Below are 25,556 nucleotides of genomic sequence, written 5' to 3'. Positions count from 1 at the left end.
GTGACGTCCAAAAATTAGTTTGGCTGGTTGATACGTTTTAATTTAAATATTGTACTTTAATTTCATTATTATTTTGAGGGAATTAATTTCTATAATAAATCGTTTTCTTTCTAATTGATCTACTGAATGTGAAACTGTGTGGTTTGTGGCCTGCAGAGGGCGACAAAAACGATGGTCTAGGTTGGGGATCCGTTAAGGTTGAATACAGTCTGTTTGTTTATTTTTTAAATCCTTTCTTATAATATGTATCGTTTAGATCATCTCGCATACGTACATGATCCTAACATCAACGTTAACAGACACTTCTCTGCAATCCAACTAGGCTCCCGAGTGGCGCAGAGGTCTAAGGCACTGCATCTCATTGCTAGAAGTGTACTCTGAAAGGTTCGAGGCTGTATCACAACCAGCAGCGATTGGGAGTCGCATAGGGCGGCGCACAATTGAACCAGCGTTGTCTGGCCGGGTCAGGGCTTGACCTGTGTAGGCCGTGATTGAAAATAATAGTTAAGTGAAAAAAAATCATATGATGACAGTGTAACTTGTTGTAGGATTGTTTGTTTGTTATTATTCTAAATACAATTTACAAATATCAGGCACACGTTCATTATACAAATGATCAGTAATCAACTATTTACATCACTACATCAAACACTTCTACTACAAAACAAAACACACAGGTAGTAAAAACAAGTAGTAAAAAACAGTGAAAATGTATTCACTCAGAAAAAAAATCGCATTATTATGATTCAAGAAGATGTCATTATTTTTATTATTAACTAGGGATAATGTCTAAACTTGATTATTAAATTTGATCAGAAATATTTGTAATTTTGGTATAGATTTCTGGAAGAATAAAACAAATGCTGAATAATTTCAATGGTTTGTCATCATTGCAATAGTAACATACAATATCCTTCATGTCAAAAATATGATGTTCAAAAAGCTAAATAAGTACTCCGCAAGGTTTTCCCAAACATCCATCAGAGATTTACATCAACATCAACAAATTTGGACAACATGGAATAACATCTTATGTGAAATCTTAAAGAGCACTTCTTTAAAAGTGTTTGGTACACACTGAGTGTACAACACATTAAGAACGCCTGCTCTTTCCATGACAAAGACTGACCAGGTGAATCCAGCTATGATCACTTACTGATGTCACCAATCAGTGTAGATAAAGGGGAGGAGACAGGTTAAAGAAGGATCGTTAAGCCCTGAGACATGGATTGTAAAGGTGTGCGATTCAAAGGGTGAATGGTTAAGACAAAATATTAAAATTCCTTTGAATGGGGTATGGTAGTAGGTGCCAGGTGCATTGGTTTGAGTGTGTCAAGAACTGCATCGCTGCTGGGTTTTTCACTCTCAACAGTTTCTTGTGTGTGTCAAGAATGAGCCCCACCTTTTTAACAAACAAAAATATAAATAAATAAACAACTTTTTTGGGGGGGTACCTGTTTTGCATGTTATTTTGGTATTAATACGTGTCACATATCAGTTTGCAAACAATGTAAAAAATATATATAATTGAGTTAATAAAGCTGCATACAAACATGGTCTCTTTTTTGTTTTCTTGAGAAAGGCAGCTCAAAAATGCAGGTGTTTCAGTGCTTTCTGTGGTGGTAGGGCAAGCCAGCAGAAAAGTGTTGTGCAATGATTGGCTCAGTGTTCTCTCACTCATGGGGAAACTACGTTACATTGCGAAGTGTAAGGAGAGGCCTTGAAAATCCTAACCCTTTGGCTGCTGATATTAGAAGTGCCCATCCAAAAAGGCTCAAGAACATTGGCCACAGATAAAATGACATCAAATCACATTATATGTACAGCAGTTTTGATTGGACTGATCATGTCAACATCATACGTTCACAATCTTAACTAGCAGACATCATCATGAGTCAATCTGACAAACAACTGGCAAATCCTTTTCAGTCCTTGTCATATGAAAATAAATAATGAAGAGAAATTATAGATAAAACGTATCGGTGCTCATCGTCCATTGGACATTAGCATTACACGACAAGTTGGAAATCGCAAATTCAACAATGAGTGGTTTGGAAGGAAGTGAGCACAGCCCAACACTGTGAGTCCAAAAATGTATTGTATACTTCTGCATTAATGATGCAATATGCCATGGTGCCGGAGGGTAGGACTGACGTTTTATCAGCTCTCAACCAATCATGCTATTTTGTTTGTTGTTTCACATGGTTCGTAACTTGTTTTGTACATAATGTTTTGTTACTACCGTCTCTTATGACCGAAAAGAGCTTCTGGGCATCAGAACTGGGATTATTCACCTCAATTTGGATGAGGAGTTCTTCAATGACTCGGACGCAAGAGATATACTGCAGACACCTGACCAGGCCCGACACCCTTATTCACTGGAGAAGGAAACTGAGATTTCGAGGCAAAAGATCAAGGCGCCTTGCGAGGATCAGGCGACGAGCGGCTAATCTGCCCTTGCCTTCCCTTCATAACCATCTTTCTGAAATTGTGAGTTATTCAGGTTTTCATAAAAGGAATTGACAAAGACTGATATTTCAATGGGATCTTTGCATACATAATACATTGTTCATTTTGAGTGCAGTTATATATTTTCTTTTGTAGTTTATTTTCAAGAGCAAAGAAATAACTGGTGTTTCTTTCCCTTCTTCAATCCATGTAGCTCTTTGTCTGAGAAAAGCACCCTAAAACAGTTCGAACTCTATTTGGAAAGATTGAAGTTCAGACTCTTCTTCTTGACATACAGTATCTTTCTTCAGGAGCCTGTCAACATTGATCATTCAATGATTTTATCTAAGGTGTGTCAGGTGTTCCAGCTCTTTGACAAGTTTAATAGCTAAAACTGATTTTTACATTTAAAGAAATCCCATTTACTTCCATGAACTAAGTCTCCTCTCGCAAAATGATCTTTGGCTAACGATTTGATGATTCCATTGAATATAGGATTTCTAAGAAGTGTGTTGTTTAATTTCCAATAGACTCAAATATCCTTAGATCTTTTAACAGCTTGTAATTTCAGGGAAATCAAATGATGATCAGAAAAGGGAGCAAATTGATGATTTACTGTACATCTATAACATTGATGATTTACTGTACATCTATAACATTGATGATTTACTGTACATCTATAACATTGATGATTTACTGTACATCTGAAACAAATTGTAGCAAAGGAATAAATCTATTCTAGATTCTGTGACGTAGTTTTGTTGGTCCAGTTGTAACCCCTTGCATCCGGATTGAAACACCGCCAGCCATCAACAGAGAGGTCATTGCATAATGTTGTCATAATATTAACACATTCTAGGAGAAAAACGAGCCTTAGAGTCATCAGGTGTTTGAACTTCTTCAGGATCGGTGGGTCCTCCACGGGACAGTTGAGCTAACGTAGGCTAATGTGATTAGCATGAGGTTGAGCTAACGTAGGCTAATGTGATTAACATGAGGTTGTAAGTAACAAGAACATTTCCCAGGACATAGACATATCTGATATTGGCAGAAAGCTTACATTCTTGTTAATCTAACTGCACTGTCCAACTTAAAGTAGCTATTACAGTGAAATAATACCATGCTATTGTTTGAGGAGACTGCATATTTATGAACTTTAAAAGTTATCTAGTGGCCAAAATATAAATTGTGCCTGGGCTGGAATAATACATTATGACCTTTCTGTTGCATTTCAAGGTTGTTATCTTTTACCAGATCTAATGTGTTATATTCTCCTACATTCATTTCACATTTCCACAAACTTCAAAGTGTTTCCTTTCAAACCGTATCAATAATATGCATATCCTTGCTTCAGGTCCTGAGCTACATGCAGTAAGATTTGGGTATGTCATTTTAAGCGAAAATTGGGGGAAAAAGGGTCGGATCATTAATTAACTATAAAGTGCTCAAATTCTTCTAGTTTAAAACCTTTTTCATTTCAGTGTAAAAATGGTCATTTCATTGTGTTTGACATGTGGCTGTGAATATTTATTATTTAGTTCTGTTTTGTAAGGACAGGGTCCCCAGAATGTGACTACAACCAACCCATCATCTAGCATCCCAGATGTGTCAGTTGATGGAGATACACAGTTAACAATGCTATTTTCATCATCTGTAAAGTGTATGAACCTAACTCACATGCTCCAAATAAGACCCTTTTTGCCCAACTTACAAGAAAATGACAGAATCTATGCAACAAATACTCAGAGGCTCTTCATATTCTCTCAGGTGATTTTAACACTGTGGATTATCATCACAGCGGCTGGATAGTGTTTATTACTAGTGTGCTGGCTGTGGTTTGATTTCAATGGAGAACGAGGTAAAGATCCAGTAAATGTACATTGTTTTGACCATCTTTTCTTGACAAAATGATATCTCGGTATACAACGTAAGTTGTAAATTGTACAGTATCCCCCCGAGGTCACCCCTCCTCCAGATAGCACTGTACATGTCATAAACCAGTCCCATGGCAAAATATGTAGAATAGTAGGACATTTGCTCTAAACCAGCAATATTTATCTTAGGCTCATGGCAAAATGTGTAAAATAGCATGAGGTTAGCTATAAAACGGAACTATTTTATCTCTGCCCAGTTAAAAAAAAAAAATATCCAACAGAAAACGTTTTTAAAAAGCCCAAATGTATTTACTCTCAAATGAATTAAAGTCTGGTTTCTATAAATAATTGATCTGAACTGCAACGCCTGCTTAGTTTCACTTCAGTGTGTCTCTGCGTCTCTGTAGTGATAGAATTGGTCGTACACTCCCAATGTACTTTAAATGCCAACCACTAGAGGGCAGCACTCTTACACCTCACGCTGTTGAAGCGATAGGTGCGCCTTTTTGTCTCCACTGCACACAAGTGCGATAAAAATAACATGCAATTAATTCGCCCCAAAGCACGACTAGTGTTGGAACCATGACGTTCATACATTGAGAAAATACACATATTTCAGTTGTTGCCCAACATCCTTTCTTATGCACACTATTTGGTCCTGATTTGTAGACTCACAGATGGGCGGTGTTTTATCTGGCGCTGCTCTTTACAACCGTAATAGACAGTCTATGAAATAGATGTAAATACACGGACCATGAAATTACAGTGATCGGACTAGCTGCCAAAGTAACGCCCGCAATCTACAACAGAGGTAAGCTTTTAATTATATTTTAAGATAAAGTTTCAGGATAGAAAGTGGCTTGTAGTGCCCAAAGTCGCTCTAATTATTAGGATAGTACTTTGGATTTTTATATTCTGCATCATACACCAGTGAAATATTTGTTTAAATGTTGATCCTTCATTGTTATTTCATCCATAGCTTATACTAGCTGTATTTGGCTGGGGTAAAAGGTATATTGTATTACTAATATGGTCCACTTAAATGTTGGTCGGCTAATGATTTCCTTTAATGTTGTGACAACATCAATGTGGTAGCAACAATATATAGCCTATTTGTAGCTAAAGAAGATAGTTTTCAGAGAGATGTGAGATGATTTCGTGCTCCCATTTACTCTGGTCAAATTGACAAGGCAAAATGGGATTGTGTTCAGGAGCTAGCAGGTTTTTATATATTTTTTACAATAATTATTTTAAAGATTGTCAGGTGGCTTAATCTTATTCAAGAAATTGAAACACAGCCTTTATTTTCACTGTGGAATCTTTTAGGTGTGTTAGGCCTTATTACGGGCTGTGCTTGGTCAGAAGTTATCATTTATCCTCAAAGGAGCAAGTGGAGACTCATTCTGCCAGAGAAAGGCAGCTGGCCTGTGTGTAATGGCCAGTCCATTGATGGTAGAATGAAGCCCTTCATTTTGCCTTCACATTTCTAAGGTTAAGTAACTGCTCCTATGTTAACAGTTCAGAGGCAGACTTCCACACTGGGTTAAGCCAGATTCATGGATGTGTGTGTTTGTTTCACCCTCTGTGTGTTCTCCTTATCTTTCATAGGAGACGTGTGTCAAGAGCAGATGTAAGATGAGGCTTGTTTAAACCACTCAAACAGTGTTCAGATCTGTAAGGTAACATCCTTTCAGATGATTGTACAGAAACATGGTTATTAAAAACGATTTTAGTCCGTGGTGGCCTACCCTGGTCCTGGAAAGCTTTGAACTTTGACCCCCGTCCATGAATGTCTACTCTGCCCAATGCAGACTATGATGTGTGAGTCCTCCCTGGTGCGATGCCTGCAGCTGTGTGTGTCCTTACTGATGGTGGTCAGACTGCAGGGTGAGTGGACAAAGCACTAGACATATTGACACATTTTTATTTCTATTAGTAAGTTCACCACATTATTGTGGTTATGCACGTTTCCACCAAACAATATGTTGTGTACAGTGTTACACATATACAGTGTCTTCAGAAAGGATTTATATCCCTTGGCTTATTCCACATTTTGCTTTGTTACTGCCTGAATGTATTCAAATAAAATAAATGGCTCACCAATCTACAGACAATACCCCATAATGACAAGATGGAAACATGTTTTTAGTCATTTTCGCAAATTTATTGAAGATTAAATACAGAAATATCACATTTAGATAAGTACATTACATGAGCTAAAGTATGTGGACACTTGCTCATCAATCATCTCATTCCAAAGTCATGGGCAATGATATGGATGGAGTTGATCTAACCTTTGCTGCTATAACAGCCTCCACTCTTTTAGGAAGGCTTTCCACTAGATGTTGGAACATTGCTGAGGGGACTTGCTTCCATGAGGCTGTTGCCACGAAGTTGGAAGCACAGAATTGTCTAGAATGTCTTTGTATGCTGTACTGTTAACATTTCCCTTCACTGCAACTAAGGGGCCTAGCCCGAACCATGAAAAACAGCCCCAGACCATTATTCCTCCCACACCAAACTTTACAGTTGCACTATGGATTCAGGCAGACAGCGTTCTCCTGGCATCCGCCAAACCCAGAGTCCTCCGTCGGAATGCCAGATGGTGAAGTGTGATTCGTCACTCCAGAGAACGCATTTCCACTGCTCCACAGTCCAATGGAGGCGAGCTTTACACCACTCCAGCCGACGCTTGACATTGCTCGTGGTGATCTTAGGCTTGTGTGCGGCTACTCGGAAATAGAAACCCATTTCATGAAGCTCCCGATGAACAGTTCTTGTGCTGACTTTGATTCCAGAGTCAGTTTGGAACTCGGTAGTGAGTGTTGCAACCAGGACAGACGATTTTTACGGGCTGTGCGCTTCAGCACTCTGCGGTCCTGTTCTGTGAGCTTGTGTGGCCTACCACTTCGCGGCTGAGCCGTTTTTGCACCTAGACATTTCCATTTGACAATAACAGCACGTATGGTTGACCGGGGCAGCTCAAACAGGGCAGAAATTTGACAATCTGAATTTGGCATCCTATGATGGTGCCACGTTGAAAGTCATTGAGCTCTTCAGTAAGGCCAATCTACTGCCAATGTTTGTCTATGGAGATTGCTTTGCTGTGTGCTCGACCTGTCAGTAACGGGTGTGGCTGAAATAGTGGATAGCAGACTGAACCAGGTTTTCATCTAGGAAAATCCCTGTGCAAAACGTCCTAGTCCTTGCATATGAAAAGAAAATATGGAGAGTGGAACTCAGTAATGTGTTGTATAACACTTTCTGTTCAGAACAAAAAGTGAATTGCTTTGTCACATTTCTTTCAATATTAATTTAGTGCCGTGTTGCAAACAGGATGCATGTTTTGGAATATTTGAATTCTGTACAGGCTTCCGTTTTTCGTTCTGTCAATAAGATTAGTATTGTGGAGTAACTACAATGTTGTTGATCCATTCTCTGTTTTCTACTATCACAGCCATAAGCCTCATGGTGAAATCCCTGTGCAGTTTTCTTCCCCTCTGGGCAACTGAGTTAGGAAGGACGCCTGTGTCTTTGTAATGACTGGGTGTATTGATACACCATCCAAAGTGTAATTGATAAATTCACCATCCTCAAACGGATATTCAATGTCTGTTTTTTTTATACCCATCTACCAATAGCTGCCCTTCTTTGTGAGGCATTGAAAAACCTCTCTGGTCTTTGTGGTTGAATCAGTGTTTGAAATTCATTTCTCGACTGAGGGACCTTAATGTATGTATGTGTGGGGTAAAGAGATGAGGTAGTCATTCAAAAATCATGTTAAACACTATTATTACATGGAGTGAGTCCATGCAACTTTTTGCGAGACTTTTACTCCTGAACTTATTTAGTCTTTCCAAAACAAATGGGTTCCATACTTATTGACATATTACATTCAGGCTGTAACACATCAACATGTGGAATAAGTAATGGGCAGATCAGTCAAACAACAAGTGCATGAGTTGTTTGACTGATCTGTGATCCCTGTTGTCCCCTCCCCTATCCATGTCCCAGGCAAGGTAACAGCCCCTGAGCGCGTCGAGGCCCCAGTGGAGCTCCCCTTCACTCTGTCCTGCATGGTGTCTAAGGGGCGTGGGGACAGCCTGAAACAGGTGCGCTGGCTGGATGTCCAGAACAAGACTCTGTTGACCTACGAGCCCAGCCAGAAGGACAGCGTGAGCGGCCAGCAGCATGTAGAGCTGGCACCCTCCCCCAAGGACACCTCAGCCATCACCATCCGCAGGGTGGGCTTCAGAGACGAGGGCTGCTACACCTGCATCTTTGACCTTTACCCCTCAGGATCGCAGGAGGGACGCACCTGCCTCACCGTCACATGTGAATAGAGGAGAATGTTCAGATTTCCTCTTTGTCAATGCTGTGTTACTCTGTGATTGTAGTCTGAGTGTCACAGCTGAGTACATGGGCATGTCCCAATAATTGTTTTGTACTTCTCTCTTTCCTGCCCTCCTTCACTCCCTCCTTGCCAATCTTTGATCTTAGAGGAGTTAATCCCTCAACAGAGGGATGGAGGAAGGGGGCAGAGGTTTTCTGTATTCAGATACAGTGTCTGGAGGCGTTAAGGGGACAAACAACAGGAAGAGAGAGAGAGGATTAGAAAGAAAGGGCTGGACATAGGGTGTTTCTGGTCAGCAGCATGGGCACTCACATAACATTTAAAAGTAGCCTGTTGTTGATTCTGAACTCAATTTATACTCCATTTTCTGCCCATCCTTTGTTTGGTGCCTTTCTTTGTTCTCAGTGGACTCTGTGGTTCCTTGCTACCTGTCTGGAGAGTGATTCAGGAAAGGAGATACCTAGTCAGTTGCGCAAACGAATGCATTTAACTGAAATGTGTCCTCTGCATTTAACCCAAACCCTCTGAATCAGGTATTCACTCCTCTTTTGATAAACCTCTATACTATAGGGATGTACTCTGATGGATGTAGAGAGATGTCATGACTCCCATCCCCATGTTCTGTTGTCATATGTTCCTATATGTAGCATAGAAGCCGTGGGAGCAGACCCATGTATTTCTGACAGATCCTGTGCGGTCACAGACTGTGAGGAGGGGAGGGCTGAGGAGGGGAGGGGAGGGCTGAGGAGGGGAGAGGAGGGCTGAGGAGGGGAGGCTCATACTGCTAATCAGAATCTGCTGTTGCAGACAGAATGGTAGACGCACAGATAGCATAGTACGTGTGTGTGTGTCTATCTGTTTGTGTGAACATGTTGTTTTCCTCTCCTCCAGCCCGTGTGACTGCAGAGGGTAACAAGACAGCGGTGAGTGGTAAGGCGGTAGTCCTGTCTTGCTCCTATGGCCTGCCAGAGAAGGTACAGCAGGTGCTGTGGAGACACACAGCAGAGCAGGGGGACTCCAGCGGAGTAGCCTCCTATGCCAAGCGCAGCGACCCCATGATCGAGCCGCCCTACCAGGAGAGGGCCTGGCTGACCCCCTCCCTCTCCCACAGCCAGCTGTCCATCAGACCAGTCAGCATCCAGGATGAAGGCTGCTACACCTGCGAGTACCACACCTACCCAGAGCGAACCAAGAGTGCTACCGTCTGCCTCACTGTCTTTGGTAGGAGTAATGATAGTAACTTATAGTAATGATAGTAACTTATAGTAATGATGATTAAATATATTGCCAGCATACCCACCTTCAGGTGCTTGCGCTTTCCACTGTGTTGAATGGGTTTAACTGTCGAGTGATGGGTAGTGCATGACGTTTGAATCCCCAGCATGATAGTTAACATGATACAGACCTGACTGTGCTGAACAAACCAGACTGGTGAATGCTCTCTTTCACTCCATAGAGGAGAGTTATCACTCCTCTGTTATAGTAATATACAGTGCAGAGCCTAAAGTGAGAAATAATACTGCTGTTGTGATTGGCTGATGGTGGTCGATATGTTGTCAAATATTAGGTTAGAGCACTGGGAGTTTTTTTTGTCGGTTGCTTCTGCATAGTTTCACCTAAGGAAGGGAGGGAGATTATTTGACAAATGTGTGTGTGTGCACGAGTGCGTGCTCTGACCTCTGTGTCCACTGACAGCGTTGACAGTCTTAAATGACGGAAACCGTAGTAGTAACAGTGAAAGAGGCAGTTTAACAACATGCCGCTACTTCTATTTGATGACCACTGCTGCTACAGTATTCTGTAGCCCAGAGGTTCTCCCTGAACAGATGTGTTCCATGTAAGCTGGGACCTGAACGCAGCTCCAAAGGGATTGAGGTGGAAAGGAGTGTATCAAATACTGAGCTGTTCTTGACATGTTTGTGGCTGAAAATTAGGTCGATCTGTTGCTGGTAAGGGCTCTTCAGGGAAGAAGTACAGGTACACACACACACACACACACACAGACACACACACACAGACACACACACACACACACACACACACACACACACACACACACACACACACACACACACACACACACACACACACACACACACACACACACACACACAGGCACACACACACACTAGTTCCAAATCAGTGTTCGTTCATCATTAGTTTTCTGGCTGTTTGAAGTTGTAGTAAGTGGTGTTTGTGTGATTAAGTGGAACACAAACCCAGGCTGGTGGTGAATGGAACGGACTTGGAAGCTCTAACCCTGGCAATGGACTGGTACACTGGTACACACAGGCCTGGTATTGTGATGCAATCATTTCCACGTTATTTTGAAATGTTCTACCAACTGATGCTGGATTGCCATGGTAATGTAGAATGTTCATTAAAATGATGCTAACTGATGTGGCTCATGCAATTGACTCAACAAATCATAGCAAGGATTGAAGGGGATACTTCCTGATTTTACTTCCTGGCATGGGTACACTCAAAATGGCTGCCAGTCCACCCATTATGCCATCATTGACTTGAATGGAGACGCCCTTTCTATTCATTCTTATTTCTATGGCTGTGTCTCACTGAGGTAACACTGACAGAGAGTTTACATTAGCACTGAAGAATGGATCTATTAAAGGGAGAGAGGGGGGAGTAAAGTGTGACACCCAAAGTCATGACTGTATTACTGTTTCAGGCAGACAGTGCTCCCTACTGTCTCATCAACCCTCCCTCTCTCTGTCTTTTCCCTGTCAGCCCAGTCAAACAGCAAGGCATTTGCATCAAATTGAACTCCCAGCGATTCAAACAGAAAAGCCTGTGCCATATCTATCAATTTAATTATTTCAATTCAATTTCAATTCAAGGCATGGGAAACATATGTTAACATCGCCAAAGCAAGTGAACTAGATAATCAACAAAAGTGAAATAAACAATAAAATGAACAGTAAACATTACACTCACAGAAGTTCCAAAAGAATAAAGACATTTCAAATGTCATATCATGTCTATATACAGTGTTGTAATGATCTACAAAAGGGAAAATAAATAAACATAAACTTGGGTTGTATTTACAATGGTGTTTGTTCTTCACTGGTTGCCCTTTTCTTGTGGCAACAGGTCACAAATCCTGCTGCTGTGATGTCACACTGTGGAATGTCATCCAGTAGATATGTGAGTTTATCAAAATTGTTCGGTTTTTTTTTCACATTTTGGGGGGGATGTGTGTAATCTGAGGGAAATATGTGTCTCTAATATGGTCATACATTTGGCTGGAAGTTAGGAAGTACAGCTCAGTTTCCACTTCATTTTGTGAGCAGTGTGCACATAGCCTGTCTTCTCTTGAGAGCCAGGTATGCCTACGGCGGCCTCTCTCAATAGCAAGGCTATGCTCACTGAGTCTGTACATACGATAGTCAAAGTTTGGGTCAGTCACAGTGGTCAGTTATTCTGCCACTGTGTACTCTCTGTTTAGGGCCAAATGGCATTCTAATTTTAAATGATTTATACTTTTACTTTAATTCTTAAGTATATTTTAGCAATTACATTTACTTTTGATATTTAAGTATATTTCAAACAAAATACTTTGACTTTTACTGTGTGACTTTCACTTTTACTTGAGTAATTTTCTATTAAGGTATCTTTACTTTTACTCAAGTAGGGAAAGGGGGATACCTAGTCAGTTGTATAACTGAATGCATTCAACTGAAATGTGTCTTCTGCATTTAACCCAACACCTCTAAATCAGAGAGGTGCGTGGGGCTGCCATAATCGACATCCACGCCTTGCTCAGGGGCAGAACAACAGATTTGAACCTTGTCAGCTCGGGGATTCGATCCAGTAACCAAATGCTCTAACCACTAGGCTACCTGTCACCAAGTATGACAATTGTGTACTTTTTCCACCAATGATTAAAATGCTATCATTACCATCACCCCTACTGCCCGTACCACTACTATTTGGAAAAGTAATCACAACAATAATAATAACAATAATACTAATAATAATGAAGTTACCGATTACTATGCAGATAACAGATGTCCCCCAGGCTATGGGAGGCAAATACATATTTGGCTGGAAGAGGAGCCGTTACTCATTCATCCATGAGTATCTTTTGTTTTTCCTCTGAGATTAAAAAATTACCATTTGGAATAAATGTAGTAATCTCTGTGAACAATGAATCTGATGGTGAGGAATATTTATCAGAGTAAAGGAGAAAGTGCATCTGTTTCTACCTCCCTTGTCGTGGAGAGACCACATACACGCTCTTCTTTGGAAAGCCATGTCTTTTTACATCTGCTGGTTTCTATTGCCAATTGGTGGTCACTCAGCCTGTACTTGGTAAGGATATGTCTCTGCTTCATATCTTTGACAGAGTAGAGATAATCAGCCAATTCATATTCTCTGTTCAGAGCCAGATTATAAGGGCACAAGGCGAGACCCATATGCAGACATGGGAGGCAGATGGTTTGAGTCTTGATATTTATTAAACAATCCAAAAGGAGTAGACAAGAGAATGGTTGTGGACAGGCAAAAGGTCAAAACCAGTTCAGAGTCCAGGAGGTACAGAGTGGCAGGCAGGCTCGAGGTCAGTGCAGGCAGACTGGTCAGGCAGGCTCGAGGTCAGGGCGGGCAGAATGGTCAGGCAGGCTCGAGGTCAGGGCAGCAGAATGGTCAGGCAGGCTCTGGGTCAGGGCAGGCAGAATGGTCAGGCAGGCAGGTACAGAGTCCAGAAAACAGGCAAGGGTCAAAAAACCCAAAACTATCAAAAGAGAATAGAAGCAGGAGTACGGGAAAACTGCTGGATGACTTGAACATACAAGATAAACTGGCACAGAGAGACAGGAAACACAGGGATAAATACACCGGGGATAATAAGCGACACCTGGATGGGGTGGAGACAATCACAAGACAGGTGAAACAGATCAGGGTGTGACACAGATAGCAATTTAGTCAGCTTTGGGATTATGTTACATTTTCCCAATGTTGTAAATATGAGTCCTTAGATTGGTTCATGATTTAGTTTATTTGAATTCTTTCTTTTGAAGCAGTGCTGGTGTCAGCTTGGTTGGTGAAGTCCAACACCAGCTGACTAAGAGGGCTTGTTTCTGTGCTCAGCTCTTGGGTTTGAAGTGCTTTAAATTGGAGACTTGAATTTGGACTTGAATTTAGGTGTAGCCAAAATGTGAATAATATTTTTTGTACTTTCATTGCCACTGGAAAACGGCCCAATTCTGCCCGACATGAATTATCCAACATAATTCTGCATGTAGGGTTTCAATTGGATGTTTGTCCCACATTTTAAAGTCCAGTTTATTGAGTGGCCCCAAATCTCACTTCCATAAAGAGCTATTGGTAGGATTACACTGTCAAATATTTTGGTCCAAATTTTATTGGGGTAGTTGATTTTGAATAATTTCATTTGTATTGCATACATTGCTCTGAGGTCTTTTCTTTGAGTGCATTCACTGCCATATTAAAGTTTCCAGATGCAGATATGGTCAGACAAAGGTATGAGTAATTGTGAGTGTTCAATTATGGTGTTGTTCAAGGTTCATTTATTTTTGTGTTTCTGACATCTGGCTTTTTTTTCTGGAAAATCATAATTTTAGTTTTTTTATTTACTGCCAGGGCCCAATTATGGCAAAATTGCTCTAGAATGTTAAGGTTCTGTTGAAGACCTTCTTTGGTTGGTAATAGAAGAACCAAATCATCAGCATATAGCAGGTACTTTGGGCTGCAGAATGGTCCAACATGTCTGCTAATTCATTACATAAATGATGAAAAGGTTTGCACTCAAACACTTGTCTCACCTCGACGTTGTGAAAATAATGATGTTCTTTGGTTTTTGATTTTTATTGCACACTTGTTTTCTGTGTACATACATTTTATTAAGCAATTAACCTTAACACCAAGTCCACTTTGGAGAATTTTGAAGAATAGCCGTTCGTGCCAAATAGAATCAAATACTTTTTTAAAGTCAATAAAGCAAGCAAAGATTTTACCCTCTTTTCTCTCTCTCTCTCTCTCTCTCTCTCTCTCTCTCTCTCTCTCTCTCTCTCTCTCACTGTTATTCTGACCTTGTTATCATACTACTCTCCCTTCTCTTTTCCTTAGTCTGCATGTTTAAGAATGTTATTCTGTTTTTCTTGTTTGAAGTCTGGGTGGAGGAGGAAGACTGAGATTAAAATATAGGGAATAAGACTAACAAGGAGGGAAAGAGACTTGATTTCTTTCTCTGTACTGTATGACATCACAGTGCTATGTCAGTAGATAGCAGTCTTGGTACATATCACAGTGCTATGTTAGTAGATAGCAGTCTTGGTACATATCACAGTGCTATGTCAGTAGATAGCAGTATTGGTACATATCACAGTGCTATGTCAGTAGATAGCAGTATTGGTACATATCACAGTGCTATTGTAGTAGATAGCAGTATTGGTACATATCACAGTGCTATGTCAGTAGATAGCAGTCTTGGTACATATCACAGTGATATGTCAGTAGATAGCAGTATTGGTACATATCACAGTGCTATGTCAGTAGATAGCAGTCTTGGTACATATCACAGTGCTATGTCAGTAGATAGCAGTATTGGTACATATTACAGTGATATGTTAGTAGATAGCAGTATTGGTACATATCACAGTGCTATGTCAGTAGATAGCAGTCTTGGTACATATCACAGTGCTATTGCAGTAGATAGCAGTCTTGGTACATATCACAGTGATATGTTAGTAGATAGCAGTCTTGGTACATATCACAGTGCTATGTTAGTAGATAGCAGTCTTGGTACATATCACAGTGCTATGTTAGTAGAAAGCAGTATTGGTACATATCACAGTGCTATGTTAGTAGAAAGCAGTCTTGGTACATATCACAGTGCTATGTTAGTAGATAGCAGTCTTGGTACATATCACAGTGCTATGTTAGTAGATAGCAGTCTTGGTACATATCACAGTGCTATTGCAGTAGATAGCAGTCTTGGTACATATCACAGTGCTATGTTAGTAGATATCAGTCTTGGTACATATCACAGTGCTATGTTAGTAGATAGCAGTCTTGGTACATATCACAGTGCTATGTTAGTAGATATCAGTCTTGGTACATATCACAGTGCTATGTTAGTAGATAGCAGTCTTGGTACATATCACAGTGCTATTGCAGTAGATAGCAGTCTTGGTACATATCACAGTGTAATGTTCTGTTGTCTGAATTCCTCCTGGGGTTGCTCCACCTCTACCACAGATCTACTCCAGATTGGTGGTTCATGTGGTTCAGTTGAAACGCCTGTTATAACACTCTACTGCAGCTGTGCTATCAGGGCCAAATATCTGTGGCCAGCCAGATCAGTTCTCGCCAACACAAATGTTCTAAATTCCAATGAAAAACATTCCTACCACAGCTCTGAGAACAGACAATTGAAAACAGAGATGATTTGTTGCGTATGGATCTCAAGTACAGTATGCACATAATCACACGATTCCTACAGTTGTTAGTTTTTTCCCGTATTGATTTTATCTGTGACATCCATTCTCTGTCCAATAAGTCCATTTTCTCTTGTGATCCAAGTCATCAATTTTCTTACCTTTATTTATATCGGCAAGTCAGTTAAGAACAAATTCTTCTATCCAATTAAGGCCTACTCTGGCCAAACCCTAACCCGGACGCTGTGCGCCCCCTATGGGACTCCCAATCACGGCCGGTTGGGATACAGCCTGGAATCAAACCAGGGTCTGTAGTGACGCCTCTAGCACTGAGATGCAGTGCCTTAGACCGCTGCACCACTTGGGAGTCACTAAGCAGGGCCAAGTCATAGTTAAGTCAACCCACCTGAAAACACACTGATTCACTAAGCCCAACCTTGATCTTTGATTATCTCTGTGTCTTCCCCAGTACTGCCTAAACCCCAGGTGAGCTACAAGAACACATCTCCAGGGGTGATCGAGGCCAACTGTACAGCCGTGTCACGGCCCCCGGTGGAGATAGTGTGGAACGTGGAGAGGGACAACCGAACTATGGGTCCCCCTGTGACATCACAGCTCCAGCAGGGGGATGGGACCACCTTGGTCATCAGCACCCTCACTGTCCAATCAGGGCTGCTGAAGGACGTGTCCGTCAAATGCCTGGTCCACCATAAGGGTCTGGAGTCACCCATCGCTGTGTCTATGAACACCAAGAGTGAGTGAGACAAACACGAATGTGCACGCACACACAGACATACACACACGCACACACATTGGGAGGAGACAGTGCTACGTTATCTTGGCTCAGAGCTAACATTTTTAGTTAAGTAGCCAGACCAAACCAGGACAAAGCCATGAATACTGATCCTTGAGTGATGGATAAACATTAATGACTGACCTAAACACAGTGTTTAAGATTTGAGATCTGTTTTTGTTGAAGTCATTGCCAAGTAGGGTTAATGAGTGTTCATTTCTAAATGGTCAAATCAGATATGTACATAATGAAATCCAAACTTAATCTGAACCAATCAACATGTACTTTTAAAAAGTTAGAATTGTTTCTAGATGATTATCTTTCTCTCTCACTCTCTCTCTCGCTCTCAATCTCTCTCTTTATCTCTCTCCCTCTCTCTTACTATCTCTCTCTTACTCTCTTTCTCTTTCACTCTGTCTCTCTAAATCTCTATCTCATTCTCCCTCTCACTGTCTCTTTCTCCGTGTTTCTCTTAATCTCTCACTTTTTCTATTTTTCTCTGTCTGTCTCTGCTCTCCCTCTCTCTCTCTCTAGTTGGGACAGCTCTGACCATCTTAATCTCTGTGACCACTGTAGCTGCTCTGCTGGTCATATGTCTCTGCTTCTGCCTCTGGAAGTGTTTCCTGCGCAAAGAAGATGGTGAGTGTGTGTGTGTGTGTGTGTGTGTGTGTGTGTGTGTGTGTGTGTGTGTGTGTGTGTGTGTGTGTGTGTGTGTGTGTGTGTGTGTGTGTGTGTGTGTGTGTGTGTGTGTGTGTGTGTGTGCGTGCGTGCGTGTGTGTATCAGTCTCATCTCTCTCTCTACCCCTCTTAGAGAGGAAGTCATCCTTCACTCTCTCCCTCCATAGATCTCAAAGAAGGTGTCCACTGACCTCATTGACCTCGTTTGCTATTTTGTAGCTCTCAGGCTAATGGTTGTCACCAGCATGATTCCCTACAGCTGGGATGGGGGGGTTTCTCCAGGAATCATTCAGTGTGTGTTTCTCTGTTTGTCATGGGAATTGTGTAGCTACAGTGTGTTTATGCTGTGTGTGTCTCTTGTGTGAGTGCCATATTGTTCCTGTTCCCTTCAGTTCCCTGGTATGTTCTGGCATGTGTTTTCCTGACTGCCTCACCACCTTGACATTCATTTACGAGGAAGTTGGTCATGGATGACCTGGTTGCTACTGTTTGGATGAGAGGTTTATGGCGCCACAGTGTGTGTGTGTGTGTGTGTGTGTGTGTGTGTGTGTGTGTAAACACCCTCACAGTACAATAGTGATGGAAGAAACTGAGGTCATTCTGAGGTCATCACTTTAACTAATTGAGTGTTTGAGCACGTACAGTAGCCATGAAAACACCCTGGAATATAATGTTAGCCCAATGGTGTGTGTGTGTGTGTGTGTGTGTGTGTGTGTGTGTGTGTGTGTGTGTGTGTGTGTGTGTGTGTGTGTGTGTGTGTGTGTGTGTGTGTGTGTGTGTGTGTGTGTGTGTGTGTGTGTGTGTGTGTGTGTGTGTGTGTGTGTGTGTGTGTATGCATGTGTTTGAGAAAGAGATATGGAATTATGCATCCTTTGAAAATATCAAACCTGTGGTTGGCATTTGTATAATTTGCCCTAAAGACAAAAGGACAATTGTTTTACATTGTTTGCTAAATTTAACTAGATACCCTTAGGGGCCAAGGTGTATCCATTCCTGAATCTTAAAATTCACAGCCGTGACTTGTGTATGAGTGGGGGGAATTGATCACATGAAAATAGAGCTCTCTGTCCTTGTATCTATCCATCTCTATGCTGACAGCTGTCTCCAGTCACTACAGAGCAATTACAAACATAAAACTTTGCAGCTGGCCAGATGGAGCTGTTTTTAGTTGCTATAGTAGATCTGGTGGTTCTCAGAATGGTATAGGGAACCAATACAAGACGCTACCACCCCAACTTTACATGGGGGGAATTGACAGTCAGCTTGCCTATTACCTGCACTCAACCTGCACTTTGCCTGTTGCCCTAACTTTGGCCTCTTTCTCTATGGACTATGGGGTCATTTAATCTTAGGGATAGGCCCCTTTTTTTCCAATTTTGCCTAAAATGACATACCAAAATCTAACTGCCTGTAGCTCAGGCCCTGAAGCAAGGATATGCATATTCTTGGTACAATTTGAAAGGAAACGCTTTGAAGTTTGTGGAAATGTGAATTGAATGTAGGAGAATATAACACAATATATCTTGTAGAAGAAAATACAAAGAAAAAAACAATAGTTATTTTTCTACCACCATCTTTGAAATGCAAGAGAAAAGTCCCAGTTCTTGCCATCACTCTGGTTGTAATTCGATTTCGTCAAATCTGTATACTTGGACTTTGATTTAGCTTTTCCAATATTAGTAGCCATATTATAAGTTTAACATTTGCAAAACAACCAGTTTTCATAACTTCATAACTCTGAATATTCTTATAATTTTTGTCCAAAAGGAAAAGGCATGCTAGACAGATACAGACAGATACTCCCGTAAAGCCCAGCTCATTGGCTATATAGCTATCTTTGTTTGACCCCGATTGGTGCTTATTTGACAAAGATACAGTCGATCAAATGAAGATCGGCCACGTCATCGGTTTGCCATGAAGGTGTCGCTCTCTGACCCAATTTGGTGTCCTATAGGATATACTACACCCCTAATGATATAGTGAAGTCTGGTTACATTCTAGGATCTCTGAGGAATACATACGAATGGGATTTGCCTGGTTGACACAAAGTTTAGGGTTAGATGTTCACCGATTCCTTTCTTTGCAAATTGAATGAGTGGAAATACAAAATCGATCGTGCATGCTTTATGGACCTTTCTAGGATATGAAAAATTATTTTATCTAAGAAAACAACACTTCATGTTATCTCTGGGACCCTTTGGATGATAAATCAGAGCAAGATTTCAGAATGTAAGTACACATTTTACCTTCAGAGGTGAATTTATCAAACCTATCGCAGTGAAAAAAAAGTGTTTTGTTGTTAGGAGCTCTCCTCAAACAATAGCATGGCATTTTTTCACAGTAATAGCTACTGTAAATTGGACGGTTCAGTTATATTACCAAGAATTTAAGCTTTCAGCCGATATAAGACCCTTATATGTACCGACATTTGTTGTTTCTCTAAAATCTGCGATGTTGACAAAATGCTCTGCAAGATTTACAGCTGTCCCGTTGATAGGACGCCGATCCTTAATTAAAAGAACCTCTGTGTCATCGCTGGTTTCAGCATTGCTAGTGCTCTGTGGAGAATGGAGATGTTATACATAAAGGATAGTAAGGGATACAACAAAGAGTGTGCCCAAACTCTCACAGTAATTGACCGTTAATTAACATAAACACGTTCAGCATCTCCTGGCTTCCACACACTGATGCAGACTGTTGAAACATCTACATTTTAAAAAGTCTAATAAATCCATGTAATATAGTCTACACCATTATAGTAAATCCATTATTTATTTTAGACAGGTCTAAAGAAACATGATATGAAGAAAATGTAGCCTATTTCAGAAGAACAGAATAGCATATTCTGAGTTGTTATTATTATTAGCAGGTAGCCTAGTGGTTAGAGTTGGGCCAGTAACCGAAAGGTTGCTAGATTGAATCTCTGAGCTGACAAGGTAAAAATCTGTCGTTCTGCCCCCGAACAAGGACGTTAACCCACTGTTCCTAGGCCGTCATTGTAAATAAGAATTTGTTATTTTATTTATTTAACCTTTGTTTAACTAGGCAAGTCAGTTAAGAATAAATTCTTATTTACAATGATGGCCTAGGAACAGTGGCTGTCACGCCCTGACCATAGAGAGCCTTTTTATTCTCTATTTTGGTTAGGTCGGGGTGTGACTAGGGTGGGTAATCTAGGTTGTTAAATTCTATGTTGGCCTGGTATGGTTCCCAATCAGAGGCAGCTGTTTTTGTTGTCTCTGATTGGGGATCATATTTAGGCAGCCATTTCCCCACTGTGTATTGTGGGAAACCTGTTTATGTGTAGTTGCCTGTGAGCACTTCATTTACTTCACGTTTCGTTCGTTCTTTATTGTTTTTGTGCGTTTCATTCAATAAACATGTGGAACGCATATCACGCTGTTATGACGACGGTCGTGACAGTGGGTTAACTGGCTTGTTCAGGGGCATAACAACAGATATTTACCTTGTTAGCTCCGGGATTGACACCAACGCTCTAACCACTAGGCTACCTGCCGCCACTTCTTAACTGACAGTTAAATGAAGGTTAAAATATATATACTTTTTAAATGTTACGCCCAGATCTGGCTATGCCATATGGCTGTAGGCTACACAGTTCATTTAGCAGACAAAACCTGCTTTGAATTCCATGGCATTATTTTAGATTATTTTATAGTATAAAGAATTCAATTGAACATAGCTGAATAAAATAGAAAGGATAATTTCTCCAAATGATTTGAAGGAGTGCACACATGCAGCTATTCTGTGTTGAGCGGTTAACAAAGAAGAAGGTCCTCCTATATGCTTCATTTGGAATTATTTATTTAACTTTAGTTGATGCAATTAATGATGATTTGAAAAAAGCATGAAAGGCATGAGCTCTGCTCTGTTTCTTACGCAGGCTGCACACACTTCATCAGTCTCTCATTCACAATTTGACAAGCACTTGATCATATTCTCACCCATCAGACTATTCTTAATTTAATCTGGTCTTTACATATAGAATTATTATTTGATTATTATCATTTTGTTTGGACTTTTTACCTGTTTTTCTCCCCAATTTCGTGATATCCAATTGGTAGTTACAGTCTTGTCCCATCACTGCAACTCACAAAGGTGAAGGTCGAGAGCCATTCGTCCTCCGAAACACAACCCTGCTAAGCGGCACTGCTTCTTGACACACTGCACACTTAACCCGGTAGCCAGACGCACCAATGTGTCGGAGAAAACACTGTAAAATTGGCAACCGAAGTCAGCTTGCAGGCGCCCGGCCCACCGCAAGGAGTCGCTAGAGAGTGATGGGACAAGAAAATCCCAGCCAGCCAAATCCTCTCCTAACCGCCTCATGGGTCTCCCAGTCACTGCCAGCTGTGACACAGCCTGGGATTGAACCCGGGGCTGTAATGACACCTCAAGCACTTGCAGTGCCTTAGGCCACTGCGCCACTTGGAAGGCCAGTGGAATTATTTTTTATTTTGAGTGGCCCACAAAACAAACTTCATCCGTAACCTGCACTCGAATAGTGAATGGAAGTTACGTGCTGTTATGGTTTCAAGCATAGGCAGCGAGTCCATAAGGCTAGGGGAAGCTAAGATTTTCCTAAAGTAAATTGAATTAAATTGCCTAAATTATATATCCTAATTAACATACTCCCGTCTATACAGAAATAAACACAATAATTCTAAATAGACTACTAAAGCATGATTTGGCCACAGAGGATTTTTACCTTCTTTTTTAAAAACAAGTTGTGGATCATTTTTTATCGTATTGCCTACAGTCTGAAGGAAAGGCAGCACGTGCAATTTGGGCAGATTGTTCTTGAGTTGCCACTGTCTGTCAAAAGTAGAGAGGCCAAGCCAGGCATGTAGCAATATTTAAAAAAACATTGTTTAGAAAGGAAAGGGTTGATGTTGTAAAGCTCCTGCACATCATCTCTAGCTGACACCTTTGCTAACAGGTATTGTGTCAATTTAAAACTTGCACAAGACAGTTCACAGAATTGTCCATTTAAAGAAATGTACCTAATTTATTAATTACTACTTTTAACTAATATTCAATACTTAATCCAGAGATGCCTACCTTTGCCTCAATTTGGCATTCTCGTCCAGATCATAATGGCGTTTGTATTTCTTTATGATAGCCACACTTGCAGCTAAAAATCATTTCATTTTGGGGGGTAAATACAGGGAAATATATTTCTAAAAGTCTCCTTGCCCTAAAGAGATTTACACAGTTATCAAAACTTCACGGCAGGGTGTATTCTCTCTCTGTCTGTTTCTTTTTCTCTCTCTTTCACTCTCTCTCTCTCTCATTCCTCTGCACAGACGGAGTCTGAAAGGAGGAAGTGATATTCAGCCAATCAGAGACTGTTCCTCAACATTCTGCTGCACCTTCAGAAGTGAAGCAAGGCCCACCTCAAGAAGAGGACACACAATACAATCCATCATGACCAACATCACAGGGTCACTGAGAATCTGAATCCATCCACTCAAAACACCAATTGTTTAGTCACAATGGCTTGTACTCACCAGTTTCAAGAGTTTCATAGTAGGAGTGCTGATATGCGATCAGATTTCCCTTTCAGATCATAATAAATAAGATTACATGGACAGTCACATACCTGACCCTAGGTCAGCACTCCTACTCTGAGACTCTTTGAATACGGCCCAGAATAATCACAACACATCCTAACAGATCTGAACCTAACCTTGTCCTCTGATAACCCCAATCAGCATCGATATATATCAGGAGGTGTGATGCTGACTAATGATTTTATTCTTGTAACTGCCTTGGATTCTTTGTGCTATTGTAAAGTATGTTCCCGAGATGAAAGGGACTATGTCTGTGGGACAACCATGAAAACTCTGAATGAGAAGTGACAATACCTTAGTCTGGCAGGGTATTACAGTATTCAGTGGCCCTCACGTCTTGTGATACACTAAATGCAGAAGAGATGAGTAGTTATTGTATGGAATTTACAAACTTTAAAGTCCCACTTTAGACCACTGTAATGCAGCTTCTGTGGAGGACCTACCCTTTTGAACCCCCCAGAATGCACTCTATTTTCATTCTATTCTCAGTGTTTCATGGGACAGCCTGCTTTGCCAAGTTATTTGCCAATTAAGTGTACATAATGTGTATGCGACTGACAGTATTTAGCTAAGTGTGATTTCTTTCTGGAACCTCCTACAGATGTAGGATCTTAATTTGATCACCATGTGGAGGGAGAATTTTCCTGCAATGTAGAGTATTTGAGGCTTAAAAAGGCTTCTAAAGTTTGTAATTTCCACTTCCCTTATGGAAAATTGGTAACACTTTATTTGAAACCCAGTGTCATAACAAGTTACCATGTCATAATATGTCATAACAACTGACATAACTTGTCAAAACCTGTCATAATATTGTCATAACACTGTCATGACCCATATATTTACACATGTTGTGACATACAGTATATTGTGTTATTTTGTGGGTGGTTATGACATCTACACAAATGTGTTTTTTCTTTCATTTAAACGTTTGTTTCTTAAATACTTTGTGGATGTTGTAATGAATTCTTTACAGGTATCATATTTCAAATAACTTCACCATCCTGTGTCACTTTACTTGGACTAAGAAAATACACTTTATGACACTGTTAAGAAGCATTATGACCATCATAAAGCCAGATAGGCCTATCAGGTACCTTCCCTAATGTCAGTCATCAGTCAAAAAGAGGGTGTCTTGTCCTGCTCCTGAAACATGCACCTGCATTCATCCCAGTCATCAGCAACAGAGCATTGGGGTAGGTGCATATCTGACACCAATTACAATAATCATTTAACATGGTCAATGAATACAAAAATCTATAACATAAACATTGTGTTGACATGAAGTGTTTGCCCTCGTGTGGTAGGTTTTTGGGGGTTTGACACTCTTATGTAGGTGTCATAACCAGCCATATAATCATGCAATAAATGTCACAACAGGTCTACATATATGTATCTGACAGTGATATGACCATATTATAACAGGTTATGACAAGTTATTTCAACTGTTATGACATTTCAAGTAAAGTGCTACTGAAAAATGGATCATCTCCTACAAAAATGTTATATCCCACCTAATAATTCACATGTTCTGTTGCTGCAGGATTGTTTTCCTGCTGTATCAAACTGGCTCAATTTAAAATCCTACATCTGTTGCATGCTGGCAATGATAAAGCTATCTGTAAGGGTTCAACCGCAGGTCTCAGACATAGACCACTTACTCAGAACTCTAGCAGAGTTGGCGAGAGGGTGGTGGAATATATGCTCAGATAAAACATATTTTCAAAAATTATACCATTAATGCCATTTTTATCATGGGGAGAAGGTGAATAACTGTAGTTATGAGTTGTTTGTGAGTGTGTGTGTTTTCAGATTCCATGGTCAGATGGTTTAATGTGATTCCCAGTAGAAGATGTGTATGAATATGTGCAATGGCTTCCCTTTTGAATCACTGCCACCAAGGAGTGGCCAGGCCATCAGTATTATCAGGTCTCTGCAGATTTAAGCTTCATGAAATGCTGAACCGATTTACTTAATCTGTATTGGCATCAGATAGCAGTCAAGGTTAATTGCCTTTTTAGGAGAAAACTGTCATGATTTGCTATCATAATGCATCTTCTGTGGTACTTCTCTAATTGCGTCATCATACACGTCACTTTACTTAGAGCTTTTTCCCAGTATGTACATTGACTGCTGTGGTATGTGATGTAACCATTGAATATGTGTGTGGGGGGGCTATTACCAGATAACATGTGTTTCATAATGTGCCTTCTCCCAGAGTCACTTCACATGCTGAAGAAGCAACTAACCACATCAAAGGTCAACACAGCCCCCCCCCCCCCCCCCCCCATATGAAGGAAGATGCTGTCACTTGAAAATGTACTGTGTGATGAAGACGTGATGAAATGTAAGATAAAAACATTTAGAAAAAGGTCTGGTGTATTACTGTTTACAAAATAATTGACA

At 40.7% G+C, this 25,556-nt stretch overlaps 1 protein-coding gene and 1 long non-coding RNA gene across 4 annotated transcripts; both read left to right on the top strand.

Annotated features, from left to right (window-relative positions):
- Positions 1–1,876: 1,876 nt before the first annotated feature.
- On the top strand, positions 1,877–3,199 carry LOC109869837 (uncharacterized). Its single transcript, XR_002252066.2, has 2 exons — positions 1,877–2,080; positions 2,263–3,199. It is a non-coding gene; the product is annotated as an uncharacterized LOC109869837 (long non-coding RNA).
- Positions 3,200–4,822: 1,623 nt separating this feature from the next.
- On the top strand, positions 4,823–24,095 carry LOC109904892 (OX-2 membrane glycoprotein-like). 3 transcript variants are annotated; one of them, XM_031799704.1, is made up of 8 exons: positions 4,823–5,133; positions 5,931–6,001; positions 6,134–6,209; positions 8,337–8,657; positions 9,568–9,897; positions 16,561–16,845; positions 17,419–17,523; positions 22,887–24,095. In XM_031799704.1, the coding sequence occupies exons 3-8, from the start codon at positions 6,137–6,139 to the stop codon at positions 22,895–22,897; spliced, it is 1,125 nt and encodes a 374-aa protein (XP_031655564.1). In that variant the 5' UTR covers positions 4,823–5,133; positions 5,931–6,001; positions 6,134–6,136; the 3' UTR covers positions 22,898–24,095. The 3 variants fall into 3 exon arrangements, with proteins under 3 accessions (XP_031655564.1, XP_031655568.1, XP_031655576.1); XM_031799708.1 differs by having other exon boundaries at positions 4,847–5,133; positions 5,931–5,996; XM_031799716.1 differs by lacking the exon at positions 5,931–6,001 and having other exon boundaries at positions 4,847–5,133.
- Positions 24,096–25,556: the final 1,461 nt, after the last annotated feature.

The sequence above is a fragment of the Oncorhynchus kisutch genome, linkage group LG2 (genome assembly GCF_002021735.2).
Source record: "Oncorhynchus kisutch isolate 150728-3 linkage group LG2, Okis_V2, whole genome shotgun sequence".
Classification (NCBI taxonomy): Eukaryota; Metazoa; Chordata; class Actinopteri; order Salmoniformes; family Salmonidae; genus Oncorhynchus; species Oncorhynchus kisutch.
This window is presented reverse-complemented; position numbering and strand designations above follow the sequence as displayed.

Excerpts from the sequence above, each read along its gene's own strand:
- LOC109904892 (XM_031799704.1), top strand. The coding sequence starts at position 6,137 with ATGATGTGTGAGTCCTCCCTGGTGCGATGCCTGCAGCTGTGTGTGTCC. Across the intron at positions 6,210-8,336 it reads GATGGTGGTCAGACTGCAGG|GCAAGGTAACAGCCCCTGAG; the intron begins GTGAGTGGACAA and ends TCCATGTCCCAG. Across the intron at positions 8,658-9,567 it reads CACCTGCCTCACCGTCACAT|CCCGTGTGACTGCAGAGGGT; the intron begins GTGAATAGAGGA and ends CCTCTCCTCCAG.